The 16,305-nt window shown below is 38.4% G+C and overlaps 1 protein-coding gene across 3 annotated transcripts in view; it reads right to left on the bottom strand.

The window, feature by feature from the left end:
* Positions 1-14,400, bottom strand: part of ppp2r3b (protein phosphatase 2, regulatory subunit B'', beta) — a 28,663-nt gene extending 14,263 nt beyond the window's left edge. For 2 of the 3 annotated variants that reach the window (XM_036587126.1, XM_036587210.1), the window contains exons 1-2: positions 14,295-14,400; positions 13,075-13,447 (exon numbers count right to left, since the gene is read on the bottom strand). In XM_036587126.1, coding sequence (XP_036443019.1) covers positions 13,075-13,407 — 333 coding nt within the window. In that variant the 5' untranslated portion in view covers positions 13,408-13,447; positions 14,295-14,400. Of the gene's footprint in view, positions 1-487; positions 1,167-13,074; positions 13,448-14,294 lie in introns of those variants that run through there. The other variant, XM_036587287.1, reaches the window with a different exon arrangement.
* Between the last annotated feature and the right edge of the window lie 1,905 nt (positions 14,401-16,305).

The raw sequence follows: 16,305 nt of genomic DNA on the forward strand, positions 1-16,305 counted from the left end.
TTTAAGCTACCATTAGAAAAACAAAGCATCAGAAACATTTTAGAACAGGATGAAATGTCCGAATACTTTTAGACAACTTCATGAGGCCTTATATGGCATTCCGACACAGGGAACAATTTGCTTTGATGTGCCAGGCAAGGATACAGTGCAACACGCTGTGAGAGATGAATGCTGTTAATCTTCGCTACTCCACCACTGTCAGCCATGTCTATAAAAGGGAAAGGCCATCTCGTAGCCCAGCACAGAGCTGAGAGTTGTCTGCTCAGTGTTAAACATCAGGAGACTCCTCAGCACTGCTGATAATCGTTTACACATTCTGCAACACTCAAACCAGCCACATGGATGGTCAACTGGTCCATTAAGAGCAGCTAAACTTTATTTCATATTACACAAATACTACCACTACATTCCCATAGCTAGCCAAACAACCCACAAAGAGTCTGAGCAGCCTCAGCCCAATGGATAATTCCAAGTTAAGACAACCTGCCTGTCCTTGCTGGAAGGCTTTCAGCCTCTTCTTGAAACGTGAAGGCAGGACGAAGTCGCAGCCACGGGCCAGCAGAGCCAGTTCCTTCCTCAGGTCCGGGTCCTGCCGCAGAGACAGCTCCTTCATCCTCATGCTGCCGCCGGCTTACAAAGCAAGCGGAGCGGACGGCCAGGCGGCTTACAGTAAACACGGCGGGGTCGAGGATTATCTTCCTGCACGACTGGACTGTCCCACCACAGGACACTCCTCTGCCTGCCTTCAGCACAGCACAAGCCCTCTTAATGGCAAGCAGCAGCTGCGCCTCTCAGCCTTGCACCAGCCCCAGCATGCAATCCGGCTGACTGTCCCCATACATACAGCACAGGCTGGCTGAGGTCATGTACAGCCCTATCCTGCAGAGTCACTGGGGAGATCGAGGGTGTTTGTGTGTGTGAGTGTGTGTATGGGTGTGTGTAGAGAGACAGTCGGTGGGGGGGGTGTGGATCTGCCCTTTCCAATATGCATTCCTTATGCAAAGAGACAGACCTGTTGTTTCAGAGCTCTGTGATAACAGTATCCTTTTCACTTTTGAGGGACGCTCCAGAACAAAAGATTACAGCACATGGCAATTCACTGCCACATAGACGTTGAAAGCTGTCCATTTTTTTAGCTTAATTCTGCCAGTTACCATTTACATGTTACACTGGTTTCTTTGGCTGAAACAGAAGCTGAAATCCAATTACAACAGTATGCAGGCAACAGCAAGTCCTACCAAATCAAACTTGCTCAACAACAGAAAATGGTTGGTAATTAAAGGCAAGTAATTCCTTAATTTTGTAGTTATACTTTGCCCTTTGGCTTGGTTTGTGATTTTTTTTTTTTATCATTTTAAAAACTGGTGCTATTGATGGCGCTGGCATGTAAGCAGGGACTTTCCTTTCTGCTTGTGCTTTGCTCTATTCCTCGTATAGACTGGGACGCCTTGTCGTCAAGTAGCATCAAATTTGTAGTGGAGAAATTCTTGGGTGTTGTACCTCTTTATGCTCGGCATAAACAGAGATTATAAAGGGTGTGTCTAATGTCCTTTATAGAAACCATAAAATAGCTCCACCTGGCCAACTCTCTCTGTTTATTTGCTGCTGCTCAAACAGCTTGAATGCCAGTGAACTCAATTTTATTACCATTAAATGATTGGTAAAGTCATTGATTTTGACAATTACTTGTATACCTTTAATAACTGGTGGTATTTGGTCAAAGCTTTTGGTTTTTTTTTTCCTGTCCAAAGTGTCATTTTAACCCTTTTTGGCCAGTGGACAAAATATGAAAGCCCTACACAAGAGAAGATCCTAAATAAAATCAATACATAATGCCAGGCAATTCTTATAAAACTGACTGTTATATGATGCCCACAGAATTAGAAGAGCTCTCCTTGAAGGGTGAAAAAAATATATGCACATGCATCACCTCCTGTGGACTTTGTTTATTTTGTTTTCCAAGGCTTCAGCTTCCAGCCATTCCATACCTTATTATAGATGACAAGTCTTAGTCAGTATTACGGTGGGGGGAAGTGTTGAATTCAAAGAATGATGGCTAAAGCAGTCTAGGACTATTAAAAGACCCACCATGTACCGTTTGGGCAACCCCAAGAAACAAGATCTTGAGAAACAAGTGTATCTTTAGTCCTTGCAAACATACGTACCCAGACTGACAGCAATTACATCAATTCTCTGTAACCATGCTGATCCAAAGAAACCCAGCCACAGAAGCTGAGAGCTGGGTGTCTCTGTAAAGCCTTTTACGTGGCCATTATTGTTTTCAACACAAATCTAATTAACAGATATGGGCTTCAGCGACAAGAAAGCTGCCATAAAACTGACTGAACGTGCACACAAGGCTTGAAGCCATGGCTCGTACCAAACTGGTACTAAAATAAAGCCCTGACTGGCTTAAATGATAAGTATTTTTAGATGCCAGATCACAGGGTCCACATTCTTCCATTCATTTCAGCTGTATTCCAGTTCCTGTTGTCCTCCAACGGCAGGATACTGCACACATTTGATAAGCCACATTGTTGTTACCTGATTTCCATGTTATCCATGTACATTAGTCAATCAGTCAGTACAGCAGAATGGAAAAAAACAAGGGGACAAAGTAAACTAGCCAGTGAAACGGTTCTGTTTTTCTGTTGAATGTGTGTGAACATTCTCTCATAACAGTTTTCTCTTCACTGGTTCTGCATAGTAGTCTAGGCAAAACAACTCTTCTCTGTTCAACTAAGTTGGCACTAAAAGAACAAGTCTAGGATCTGTCCGTACAAGAGGAGGCAGCTGTCTGTGCCAAAAGTGCCAATTTCCAAACAAAGCCTTGTGTCCAGTCAGAGGAACAACTGCACAAAGACACTGATCAGCAAAGCAAAAATGGATGCACTAACAAACATAGTAGCAGTTGCCTAATTAGCTGCTCAGTTGCCACAGTTCCTTTGGGATAACATTCATTTTATCTTTATTTGCTGAAGCCAGAAGCCCAAAGTCCATCACCCAGGTCATTCAAGCCTTTGGATAGCAGACCACAGTAAGCAGTTATCTTTGCTAACTTGCGATGGATGACCAAGCTGTAAAAATTCTGCAGTCATATTTTTGAACGGTCATTCCACTAAACTCTTAATACAACAATTTCCTTACAGACACTATGGAGACAGAGGAACCAGGATTCTAGCAACTAAGGATTAATACTTTGTTCATTTCCACAACAGTCAAAGAAAAGACACTAAAATGCTAACTAGTTAACTGAAAGTTGGGCTTCTGCTTGCACTACTGTAAGAGTTTTACAAGCAGGAAGGATTTGCCGGCAGTCTATGGTAGACATAAACCTACTAATATTCAGTTTTATTGATCACAGACAAGAACAGTCTAAATTTCATTTGGAATATGAAATCGTAATCAGCCGATGCCACGCAATGGGTCTTGCCTATGTGATGCATCTGTCAGCTGGCGCAGTTGGGCAAGATGCTTCCACAGTTTTTCCACCATTAGTGAAAATTCAGAAGAGAAACAATTCTGATTCCATTTGAACAGAAACCAAGGAAGAAAAAATTACAACAAAATGCAGTTGTTGTATATAATCTAAACGATTGTTATAATCTAAACGACAGGCTTAGCAACGGTATGTCTGTGTAATGCCATATGAAATTCCATAATCTGAGTTGCGTAACACCCAAGTGCATGGCCAGAATAGACACTGGTCAGCCTATAATGAATGTTAAACCAAAAGTCACCTTGCATGAACATTTCTTCAAGCACACCAATTCTGCATATAGTCTTCCTAGTAAAATCTAAATCTTAGTAAAAACTACTTTAAGATAAAAGTTAAGAGAAAATAGCTGCACTGTAGTTTGCCTGAAGGGACAATGTCACATTGGGTTTAGGACAGGAAATCTGGGTTTGTTCACATTTAAACTTAAAATAAGATGCACAGATCAAATACAGAGCATAAAAAGTGAATAAGCCAACTGCTTAATTTCACATACGCTTATTATGACTGAAGTTGTTTAGACAAGAAATGGCACAGTCTTCCTGCTAAACTTTCCAGATAGGGATGACCTGATCCAAGTTTTTTGCTCAAGTAAGTGCAAATCCTTTTAGTAGTGAATCAGTCAATACTAGGTTTGATTCAATATTTGTATTCTTAAACAGATAATACAACCATATAGTACACACTTCAAGTACAACTAATCCAATTTAGGTTACATATGCTAGGTTGTCAAAACCTTACTTAAAAAAGCTAGAGTAAAATTTATTCCTTTTTTTAGTTTTGTTTAAGCTGAGGAGCTGAGAACTATAACTTGTTTATGATTATATGACCAAAAACTAAAAAGTTCACGAAATGACTGGCACATACACTGATTTGCTACTAAAAGTTTCATATTGTAAGGTTTTAAAGTTCTATGTAATCACTCATTACTAATGATGCATGATGATATCGGAATATGGCATCGGCAGATACTGGTGTTTAAAAAAAAAATTAAATTTTTAAAGGCATCACACATATTTGTTTTTTGACCGATATTTTAAATCGACATTTTATGACATTTATTTTACTGCAGATAAGCAGAAAGTTTAGGTGATGCTGGGTTCCAACGAAAAATATCTGCATTTTATTCATTTTACTACATTTTTAAACTGCCACAAACGTGTTACATTTCTCTGTAATGCTAATCCAACTATATTTTTATAAATGTTTGTATCACTATCAGCAGATATGTACTTACAAAATGCTGGATATTGGCATCAATCAACATTAATGCAGCCTTACTAATTACTAGCCCAGGTTAAAATGAACATAATTACTTTGAGCTTTGGCTTAACGCATCTCAGTAGCTCTCAAAAGCCATTACTGTCCACCATGTCCTCCTCTATGATTCTGCACACCCATGTGTGATTTCCTCATACTGACATGTATTGCACTTTCTAGGAACATGGACAAAATAGTCGTCTGTCGTATTACTTACTGATCTTTGCTTTTGACATGGTACATCACAGTAGCTGTCTAATTGTCTTTTCAAGAAGTGTTCCTGGACACCACTATTTTTAGCTGCACGCTGATTTTTCAGTAGGCCTATTTAGAGGAACCAGTTGCCTACTGCCTACTGCATACAATTTAAAAACTCCCCAATTTGAACAATAAACCTCCTTATTCAAATATGAACTGCTGTTTATTGTATAAGAAATAAAATTAGATCAATGCTTTTTTTTTAAACTAATACCATTGTTTTATTTCTCAGATGACAGGTAATCAGTTAATCATTTATTTTCCTAGGAGCAACCATTTTTAGCGCGGTGAATACACTACCTTTTATTTTTCATGCTTCGCTCATGCACAAAGTAGCTTGTTCTTTGCTGTCATCTTTGACCTGGCTGTTCTGGGTCGTGCCGTGGCATAGTCAGTAAAGCAGAACATTTCCACTTTTGTTATATTACCAGTTGTGACTCACACAAAAACAGACTTGTGCAACAGCCTCAGTCTCATATTTCACACACAGCTAGTTTACGTTTTAACAAAAGGCAGCGAGCTCAAATGTAGTTGAAACAGCATTTACTGCCATAACTGATATAATTTTTTATTTTCCACTTAAAAACAGTCCCACAAGGCTACTAGTTAACTTCTGAAAACATGTCTTCTTGTCGTGCATCTTTGACAATAGAGAGAAGAGTGCAAAAAAAAACAAACATGTAAAAAAAAAAAAAAAGTACAAAGACACAGACAACCAATACCTGACCCTGGAACATCCCTACTTTTAGGTGTCATGGTCAATACAATCCTGTTTAGACTAACTTATGACCTTAAAAACACTGGCTTTTAGAGGCTGCTTTCAGTAGTCAGGAGATCAGATGTTCATTATCAAGCACAAAACAGTTTAGGCACAAGATCTAAACAGCGTAATTAAAGGTTAGAATACATTCGCTGTGGGCTGAGAAAGACTCCACATGACCTACGCATGTACTCTTTTTAAGAAGGAATCATTAGAGTTTCCAATATTACAGACAGTTCATATAGCAGCTCCAGTCCTGCAGGGACAACACGGCAGCCCTGCTGTAATACACCCTATTTCATTAACGAAGGACTTGGTAATTAGCTAATGAGTTGAACTAAGTGTGTTAGAGCAGGAAAACACTGAGCTGCTCAATGGCCTGACCCTCCAGGACTGCAATTGCAGAGTCTTCACCGTTTCATTTTACATTGACTTAATGACTAGTAGGCTAAAGGCATGGAACAGCTGCCTACTGTTTATAATTGAGCTTTAATTAAACTGTCTGCCTACTAATAACTAGATACTTATTTGTGCATAAGCATCAACAGCCACACCATTACATAACACCAACCACATTACTACCCAAAAGCCTCATATGCATGTTTTGTGAGCAACATACTGAACAGTGAGGAGTTTGAGTTACCTTTTAGCTCTGAAAACCATTTTAAATGGCTTCATCCCCTGCAGGCACCTGAGGGCAGAACTATTAGTTTTATTGTATGAAGTGATGCAGAAACCTGTGGTTTGTAATTTTTCCCTCTAATTTCCATGTGAAACCTGTCTTCTTCTGTTAAATCCTTAATACAAAATGTAATTAGACTATATATTACAAAATTCACAAAGTTGTCATTAGACGTTTTGTGGATATGATTCCGCAACAGGATGCAATAAAAATATCAACCCTTTAATGTCAGTTCCTTGAACGATCCATCATTTCAATTTGTATATGAATATTTAAGATAAGCTCAATTTATATCAGTAGGCATGCAAGATCATGCGCAATCTACTGTGCAATCATCCAAAGTGACTCCCTAGCCATTGTCAAAGAACAACGGGGTCCTAAAGAGAAAGCATAGTCAATATTCGTGTATATGCACTATCAGCAAACCACACAGGAGGAGAAAAATGTCATGAATACTGAATGAAAGGCTGATTCTTACCCAAAGCTACTAGGGATGCACCGATAAGGGAATTTTAGGCCAGTGTTGACATGCGATATTTGTCATGTACATCTGCTGATGTCGAAACAAATGCAAATAAAATGTAGAAACTGGGATTAAATTCACCTGGATTAGCATTACAGAGAAAAGTAACATTTATTTTGTAAGGTTACAATGGCAGTAAAATAAATAAAAAGCAGACGTTTTAGTATTTAGATATTTAGCTACATAGCTACTAAACATTCTACTCTTCCAGAGTACAAATACCATCAAATATTGGTTTGAAATGTCGGTCAAATCTGCCCGATGCTGTATTTTTTTTTTATGATATCTGCCAAAACTAATATGATTCCAATATCAAGCATTCCTACAACCTACAGGCTGAAGAGCATCTTTATTGATGTTTCAGCACAGTAGGTAATGTTGTGATGCCACAGAGGAGTCTGCTTATATTATAAAGATAATGATCATGCTCATTTCAGTCAGAAATGTGTAAGTAAGAATGGGCAACATAACAATATTTAACATTATCATGATAAATTACATTACATGCTTTTCTGAGCATACTGTGGATATATCGCCAGTATTGTCAAAACACTTCCCCAATTCATGTTTGTTGCAAAGATAGCATAATCAGCCATTTTACTGGATTCAGTGCAGCTCGGTGTATGTAATATGTTGAATTTAAGTCATTGTATTCATAGTTTAACAGTATTTTACAAATATGGTACTACTTTGTCTTTTCCAAATCATCATGTATCATCACACAGTGTGCATTATGTAAACTTCTTGAAGTATCATGATATTACATTTTTGCCATATCGCCCACCACTACGTGTAAGCCAACTTTGTTTTTAACAACTTTGATGTAACCACAATATCAAAACCATTTAAATTCATGATCACTTATCATGAGGGAAAATATTCCACGTTTTCTTTTCTTTTCCCCCCACTGTTCCACGGCCAATGCCAGAATCTTTATACCTCTCCAGTCTAAGCCTGGCATTAGGCATAGTGACCTTAGTCTTGTGCAGCTGCTACAGAGCATCCCATTCTATTGAAAACTCTTTTCTATGAAGATTACACAAACTGTGTGCGCAATTAAACACCTAAGTCAGCAAGGAGTTAAAATAGCTGAATTCACTAAAAAGAAAAGGTGTCTGGGTAATTTTGGACATATTAGTGGTATTGGTACACTATATTACTAGCACATTGATATGAAACTTGCTTTATGCCAGAAGAATACACACACACACACACACACACACACACACACACACACACACACACACACACACACACACACACACACACACACAAACACACACAAAACTGTTTAAAGCACATAATGAAACTTGCTCATCTTGCTAGACTAGAGCTCAATAGAATGGATGAAGACTACGATAAAATACACACACTTTAAAAGCTGAATTACACAGCTGTTATTCTCATTTAAAACACAATCTTGAATGACAAGTGCAAACTCCTTATGCAACTGTAGGCATTGTAGTGCCTTCCAGTAAAAAGTTAAAAACACTGGTATGCAGCTTGCTGTGTAGTGTCTAAGAAATCTTCTAATGTTATGAAAAATTACATTAACAAAAACTGAATTACTATATTAAAATATATTGTGATACGTAGACTAAAACACATACGCCCTCCCCTTCTCTGTGGTTAACTGGGCATCCTTTCACAAACTCTTAAAGACACTCAAATATTAAATTACTCAGAACGCACAGCCCTCTAACTAAAAGTGTCTGTGGTCCATTTAATTTCTGACCACCTGAAATTTTATCTGCTGACATTATTTGTCTGAATATTTAAATATTTTATAGCGGTATTGGCAATAAATTGGTCATGCTATAATCTGCACAGATCAGTCTTTGAAAATCTAAAAGATCAAAGAAAGACCAATGACTACTCTGACAATTAAGAGCATAAAACCAGAGTGTGTTCTGTATTACAAGGACAGTTCTGCAAACTGTATACTAAACACCAGCCAGTTTCAGAGTAGATAATTCCTGCACAAGGCAACCAAGTCTATCTTTGTCAGTGTCTTGTGTCTAAGTTGGACCAGCTGTTCTAAGCAGCATCACCATGACGTTAATTGAATTTCTAACTAATCCTTTGAAGAATGCATTTGTATTCTGGAATTCCTTTGGCCCTCCTAAAATAGACCATTACTTGGTGCAGGATCAAAATCCCTTTAATACATTGTGACAAGTTGTGGGCACATGCTGCTGACGTCACAGCAGAAAATATGGAATGCACAACAGTTGTTACATGGGGCGAGCAGTGTCTGGGATCACTAAAGTGGCAAGGAATGACTGGTCATGGAAATCAAAGCCTCTTGGCATCTGTCAAACCCCTTACTGTCTAAGAAATGAGGATTCGCATTAAAGACTGGACAGAAAAAGGCCGTGCTCATAACACAGACTCACTGCCCACAGATGTGTTCCATAAATATGGTCCATTATATGAAATCTTTCCAGACCATGGCAAAGCCACGCTACGCCATGCTCCCTTTCATTCTCATATCCATTATGGCAATCCTTCCCCTGGATCCATTTTTATTGTGGTGGACTGTCAGAGGAATAAAAACAGTACTATAAGAAAATTTCACAGTTGGATGCATGGCTGTGGATTCACTCTGCTCCTCCCTGTCGTGGTCTTATAGGTCCATACCATTATGCTGCTCTCAGTCGCCTGCATAGTAAGTGACACTGGCCTGACCCGACACTGACTAAAATACCCTGCAGTGCCCTTGTGTGTGCAGGAGCTGCTGTGACTCAAGAGTCTTGCCATTCAAGTCAGTGAAGCTTGACCTTCACTAACCCACTACTAAATAAGATTCATCATGAGAGTTGCTAGGCTGTGCTACATGAGAGGGATTGGCTTTGGAAAGTGTTCAAATGCTTGCTTTGTCAACAAAGCTTTGCATTTGTCACACCCTAGTAAGACGGGTTTATACAATGTAAAGACAGATCCTATGACAAGTGAGGCCAACGACATGCCTTAACATACAGTGAGAAATGAGGCATTATCTCAAGGACAAAATTATTCATACATTGGGTTAGTGCTTTAGAAGGGAATTTAACCAACAGTTCAATAGTTCACCAGTAGAACAATTGGTGTTGCACCAATACCAATTTCCAAATACTGGTACTTAAAACAGTAACAGAAATAGAGGATCCCAATAATGTGAAGTTTTTCTGATATGTATGCGTGCTATTGAGAAATGCTTTCCCTAGATGAAGCATAATTGAGGCAAGAAGCATGTAGGTGGTGTGTGAAGCTGGATTATTTAATGTCTCAGACACGCAGTAGTAAAACTGCTTGTTGTGTAGTCTTAACATCAGTATTTTAAATGGTGGCACAACCAGCAAGGTTTTCAATACACCAAATTTAATTAAATATTTAAAGATAAAACATGCCAAAAACCACAGTGACTTCTCATAGCTCTGAAACCATTCAAATATTAAGTTGTCAAACTAGTAAATGCCATTCTTTCACGCTCAGTATATATTGGTGAGGCAGAACACTGTTTTTACCACAACATTTTAAAAAGTGGAATGGCTTAATTATCAAGATTTGGGATCTGTACTTGGTTTTAGCAGATATTTGGTGATCAGAAGTTAGAGACGGATACAGAAGGATCTGCCAGTCTCTTGGGATAAAGCCTTTAGCCTTGGTTTACCCCCTAGCATATCAGCTCATTAACTAGGCCTGTGTGTGCACCTCCATCGGTTTCTCTGAGACATAAGTGTGAGTGAATGCATGTGGGGGACAAATGACTTAAGAACATCAATGTGAAATAACATTCAGCACCAGAGAAGCTGCTGTGTGCTTACATGTACCGACCACAGGTGTATCTATACACTGTTCACTGTTTTACACCAAAAAAATATTTTGCATTTACTTCAGTTATTAAATATCGTTCTTATTACCAAACACATTTAGGAAATTAACCTAATTAGGTTGGTGTTAGGCATCTGAAATTGTTTTATATATATATATATATATATATATATATATATATATATATATATATATATATATATATATATATATATATATATATATATATATATATATACACACACACACACACACATATACACATACATATATACACACACACACACACACACATATATATAAAAATAAATAAATATTAGTATGTTTTATTAGCGACACAGAACACAGCTTTTACCAAAATAAAATATTTAAGATGCGGAACCATATAAATACCAGGACTTAAGCCAGTTAGTTAGTACTCGGTATTGGACAATATTGAAGGATCAGGTATTGGTATCAGGAGGGGAAAAAGTGGTATTGGTGCATCCCTAGTTAAAAGCCCATCAGAGTTTTAAAAAAGAAAAAAAAAGGGCTAATAGGTCTATGAAAATGAGTGACCACTGTTAGAAATGTATCAGCAATTCTTGGCTTGCAGTGAAATATCAGTTTTGTGTACATCCACCTTTTGCACTATGATACACAATATGGTACTCAAAAGCTAGGGCTAAATTGAGCAACTTTAATTGTTTACCTGCAGTACAACACCCCGGACCCTGCAGGCGACTCACCACTATAAAGAAATGACACCTAAATAGCAAAAACAACACAGATCTACTGAAAGACAGAAAGCCAGATGCAATAATGTGGTATAGCTATGAACAAGGAGGATAGTTACAGGGGTTTTTTTTTGAACAAGGAAAAATAAGTCACCTTGTGTATCTGCCTTTATCGACCAAAGATAATCATGTCTGCATGTGTATTGGACAGAAGGTACATGGACAAACCAGCTGACTTCAGGAAAAGTATGAAGTCAATTAAGATGAAACCAAGCAGCACATCCAAGTCATGTAACAAGGCTGAGCAAAGTACCGCTGACAATAGTAAGCTTTTATAAGCAAATATATCTTTAATAATATTTTGGTGAAATTCCACTATAATTTCCAACACAGTAAACTCTTGTTCAGCACTCAGATGCAGGCAGGCTCACTAAATGATCTCTACATGTCACCATGCCACTGATAGTTGCAGCTGTCTGCCCGACTTACTGACCCCACATTGCAGGCATTCACATCCAGGAATGTCTGCTTTCTTTTACTGCTGAGGGCATTCAGTCCAAATATGGATCTCTCCTAAAGACTTTCCACTATATATTACTTAGCTACAGGCTAATGTATAGCATGGTAATTATACAAATTCTTAAATATGACTAGTAATATACCCATTTGGGGCTCCACTAATGTGGCACACTGCATTACTGAATACATCAGCCTGAGCCCTGGAGACAGACATGCCCACCCTCATCACTGAACAGTACACAGTGGGAGAGCCATTATCATTCCGGGGATTGGTGGACTTAAAATGCTTCTACCTCTCATTCCATAGCCCAGTCTTAGTCCAAGGGAACATGTGGAAAGTATTTCTTTACACAATGCATAGTACTCCACAAAGCTAGACCTACTAAATATACAAGCCAGAAGTAGCTAGTCATTCAGCAGCCTCTTGTGGTAAAATAAGGGAACTCGAGGGCCTCAACAACTACCACTCCCCATTAACTGTAAAGTACTGATGCAGATGTATTATCAGACTAACAACCGCTATGCTAAAATTATATTTTACAGATGTTACAGCCCTCAACAATGCTACTGTAATTTGAACATACATAAATAGGGCTGCAGAGTGATATCAGAATTATTTCATATTGGCAGATAATTTTACAAATCGGCATCAGACCGATGCTTAAATTTAACAGAAAATTTAAATTTGATATCTGATGAAACATTCACTGAATTTCAGAAGAGCAGAATGAGGGCTAATGTGCTAAAATGTCCACATTATGTTTATTTTACTGCCATCACCCTCTACAAATAATGTTAACCCAAGTGGATCTTATTTATTCATGTATTAATTACTCAGCATAAAACAATACAAGTGTGTATCACCATCAGCATTGACATATGCATACATGGAAATATTGGATATCATTGTCAGCCACAGTTATCACGTTGGTGCATTGCTATCAATTAACATACAGCACATATCATTATGACAATTAAACAAGATGCTGTAATCTTATATCATGGTCACTTTCACGATTAATAGTGTGTGAAGAGCTTTAGGCCTACCTTTTTTACACTGATGGATCGCCGTAGTGCCCTGCTGTTTGGTCCTGTTCTGTTATTGCTGCCACTTCCAGATGGCAAAGTGGCTGAGGGGGGGCTACAGGGAGCACTGAGCGATGCAGAAGTCCTCTCCGATACATTACTTTTTGAGGCAATGTTGTTGTTTTCCGTGACAACGAGAGAGTCCCCCTGTCCGAACTCAAGCTCATCTCCATTCTTGATCTTTCTGAGGTAGTCTTTCAGTATCATCTGAGTGCTCGGCTCACTCAACCAATTCAGGAAGAGCTCGTCCACCTTCATCTTCAGGACTGGCTGCAAGGCTTGAGGTGAAGGCATTTTTGATCTGGTTTTCTCTGACAAATCCCCCTGAAACACCCTGCATACAGGGAAACAGAATCATGTTTACAAATTTACAACCACATTTATAATCAATCTACTATTGCACCGGTCACATAGAGAAACGTCAGTGGCATGGCTTACAAACCTTTGTGCAGACAACCAAACAAAGACGCTTGTTTTGTTTAGTTTTAGAAAGAAATCTTCAGACTGAAACTGGACCATTAAATCCACAATAACGTTAGAATTATGTTTTCTTACGCTTTAAGCCAAGAGAGTCCAAGAACACCGTTCACAGTTCCCTTCAGCTTAAAACGCTGCTAGCTGCCACTTCACATGGTGCTCAGCCTACAAATTTCAGCACATGTGCTTTAGCCCCAACTGTTCTTGGCATGTGCACAACCATGCAGGGCATACTTTATGCCAAGGCTGAAAAACGTGCGAGCAGCAGAGCAAAATATCTGACTAACTAGCTCTCTTCCCAATGCTAGCGAAGTTACACTGTTTACACCTGATACGCTAGCTAGGTTAGCTAGACAAGCTAACGCACTGCTACAGCTAACTTTGTTTACAAACTTGAGCCTCGGTGGTCCGTGCAAAGAAGAAAATACGTAATGAAAATATGGTTCTGAGTTTATGATGTCTAGCTTGGTTAAATGTTACACTAAATAGTAACGTGATTTACAGTATATCGGGTTAACGTTAGGTAACGTTAGGCCCACGCACTGCTGGAAAGTTTGACGTCTCTTAGCAAGCTCAGTTAGCTAGCCAAACACTGCTTTTGGCTTGTAACTTACGAAAGATAGAACTTCCTCCCTAAAACGGCACCCGTATAACCTGCATAAAGGCATATTTTTGAAGGTATAAATGTTGACACCTGTACCCACCTGCAGTAGAAGTTCTCGCTCAAACATCCCTCTCTCGTTTCACCGGGTTTACTTTGAATCAAACTCTCGTTTCCCCAGGTAACCGGGAAAACTTGTCTCGCGAGACTGTTTCTACGTGAAGCTGCAGCTCGGCGTCGTCGGTGTGTATCAGTGTTGAAACTCCTCCACTTGGCCGGCACAGCTCTGTATCTTTAAAAGTTTGTACTCGCCTGCTCATCCAAAGCTTCTTCCGAAATGAAGTGTATTAAAGTAATTCCGCAGTTTTTATATAAATATCTAAATAGTTTAATCGCTGTTATTTAGACTGAGTCATTCAAACTGTTTTGCTGTGAGGTGATTCACTGTAGAGAAACTTACAAACTCGGTTTTCTTTGCAGTGGTGGTGATAGGAACCAAGCGGTAATGTTTACACCTCGAATATATATGGTAATGTATAGCTTTATACAGTGTAAATAACTTGATGTAACTCTCATCAAAGTGACATTTCTCAAATCAAATTGTTTACGTTTTAACGATTAAATTATGCAGAGCTTTAGAAAAATCAGTGGAGTATATTTCCTCTTCGCTGCAGTAACAGCCTCTGCTTTTCTGGGAAGCATTTTCAATACATGTTGGAACATTGCTGTAAGGATTTGGTAGCATCTGTTCCAGAATGTCTCATTCTCCTGGCAGTGCTTTTCTGCGGAGACTGTACAAGCTGTGTGTGCAGTTGAACACCTGTGTCAGCAATGAGTGCACCTTAATGAGTTTACAAATTAGGGTGTCTGGATACTTCTGGACATACAGTTTATCTAGAGATGTATTTATTTTATTGTCAGTGATAAAGAAGAGAAAGGAAAACAGAAAAGAGCCTTTTCTCGTTTTCTTTATGTTTGAATAATGGATAAGGAATATCACTGGACATTAAATGCAGTAATAGACATTGTATTATTTCATATTATTATTGTGCTGATAGTATTTTACCATTTAAACAATGGATCCAAGAGCTAATCCTTTAGCTCCCTGTTTCATAAAACCCAAATGTGTGAATATGTATAGTGTACTTTTATCTTTACTGCTGGCTCTAAATCTTTTTAATCTGTTCATTGCTCTGCCTCTCTTTTTAGGTCGGCCTTCATCTCAGGTTGGAACTACGCTCTGAATGGAGATTTTGCGAAGTCCATCTCCTTCTTTTTTTTATCCTACTCTCTGTTTCTTCCATCGGTAGACCTATATACATGGAAGATTTATCAACACTACTTCAGCTGCTACTGCTTTAGAGGTAGGGGCATCAGCTTGGTACGACACTTTAGGCTATTGTTGCAGTAGATGAGGTAGTAATGCTTACTGAGTGTTTTTTTTTCTTTCTTTTAGTTCCTCTCAACTGATCCATGGAATGAAAGTGGCCAAATTTAAACAAAGAAAATAGATTAAAATACGTCAGTCTAGAGATGATAATCATATCAGTATCAGCAGATAATTGCTTAACAAAATTATCATCATCAGACATATCAAACTGATATTTGATGATGTACTAGTTGTACTCAGGAAGAGCTTACTGTTTAGGTAACGCTGGGCTACTGGACTAAAAAGTATCTGCATTTTTTTTATTTTACTGCATTCTGTGGCTGTACAAAAAACAACAAAAAACCCATATATCTCCCAAATTGTAACTTTATACGAGAAGGCAAAAACATTCTTTACTTTTAATGTAAGTCAATGTAATGACATCTTTTTCAGAGTAATTATGAAGCATTTTTATTGGTCCATTCATCATTAAATTTTGATGCTGTGTTAAAATGTTGCAGAAAAATAAAAGATACATGTTGTATTTTGGACAGTTATAACAAATAGGTGTTACATTTCTCTATAAAGGTAATCTGGTTGAATCTGGTTCCAGTTTCTACATTTTATACATGTTAATGTATCAGCATCGGCACACTGCTACATCAGCCCAATACAGGTAACATTTTACCAAACATTCCAGTTTGATTTAGATGCTTAAAACAAATAAGGAACAGGAGGGATATTC

This window comes from Colossoma macropomum, unplaced genomic scaffold, assembly GCF_904425465.1.
Source record: "Colossoma macropomum unplaced genomic scaffold, Colossoma_macropomum, whole genome shotgun sequence".
Taxonomy (NCBI): domain Eukaryota; kingdom Metazoa; phylum Chordata; class Actinopteri; order Characiformes; family Serrasalmidae; genus Colossoma; species Colossoma macropomum.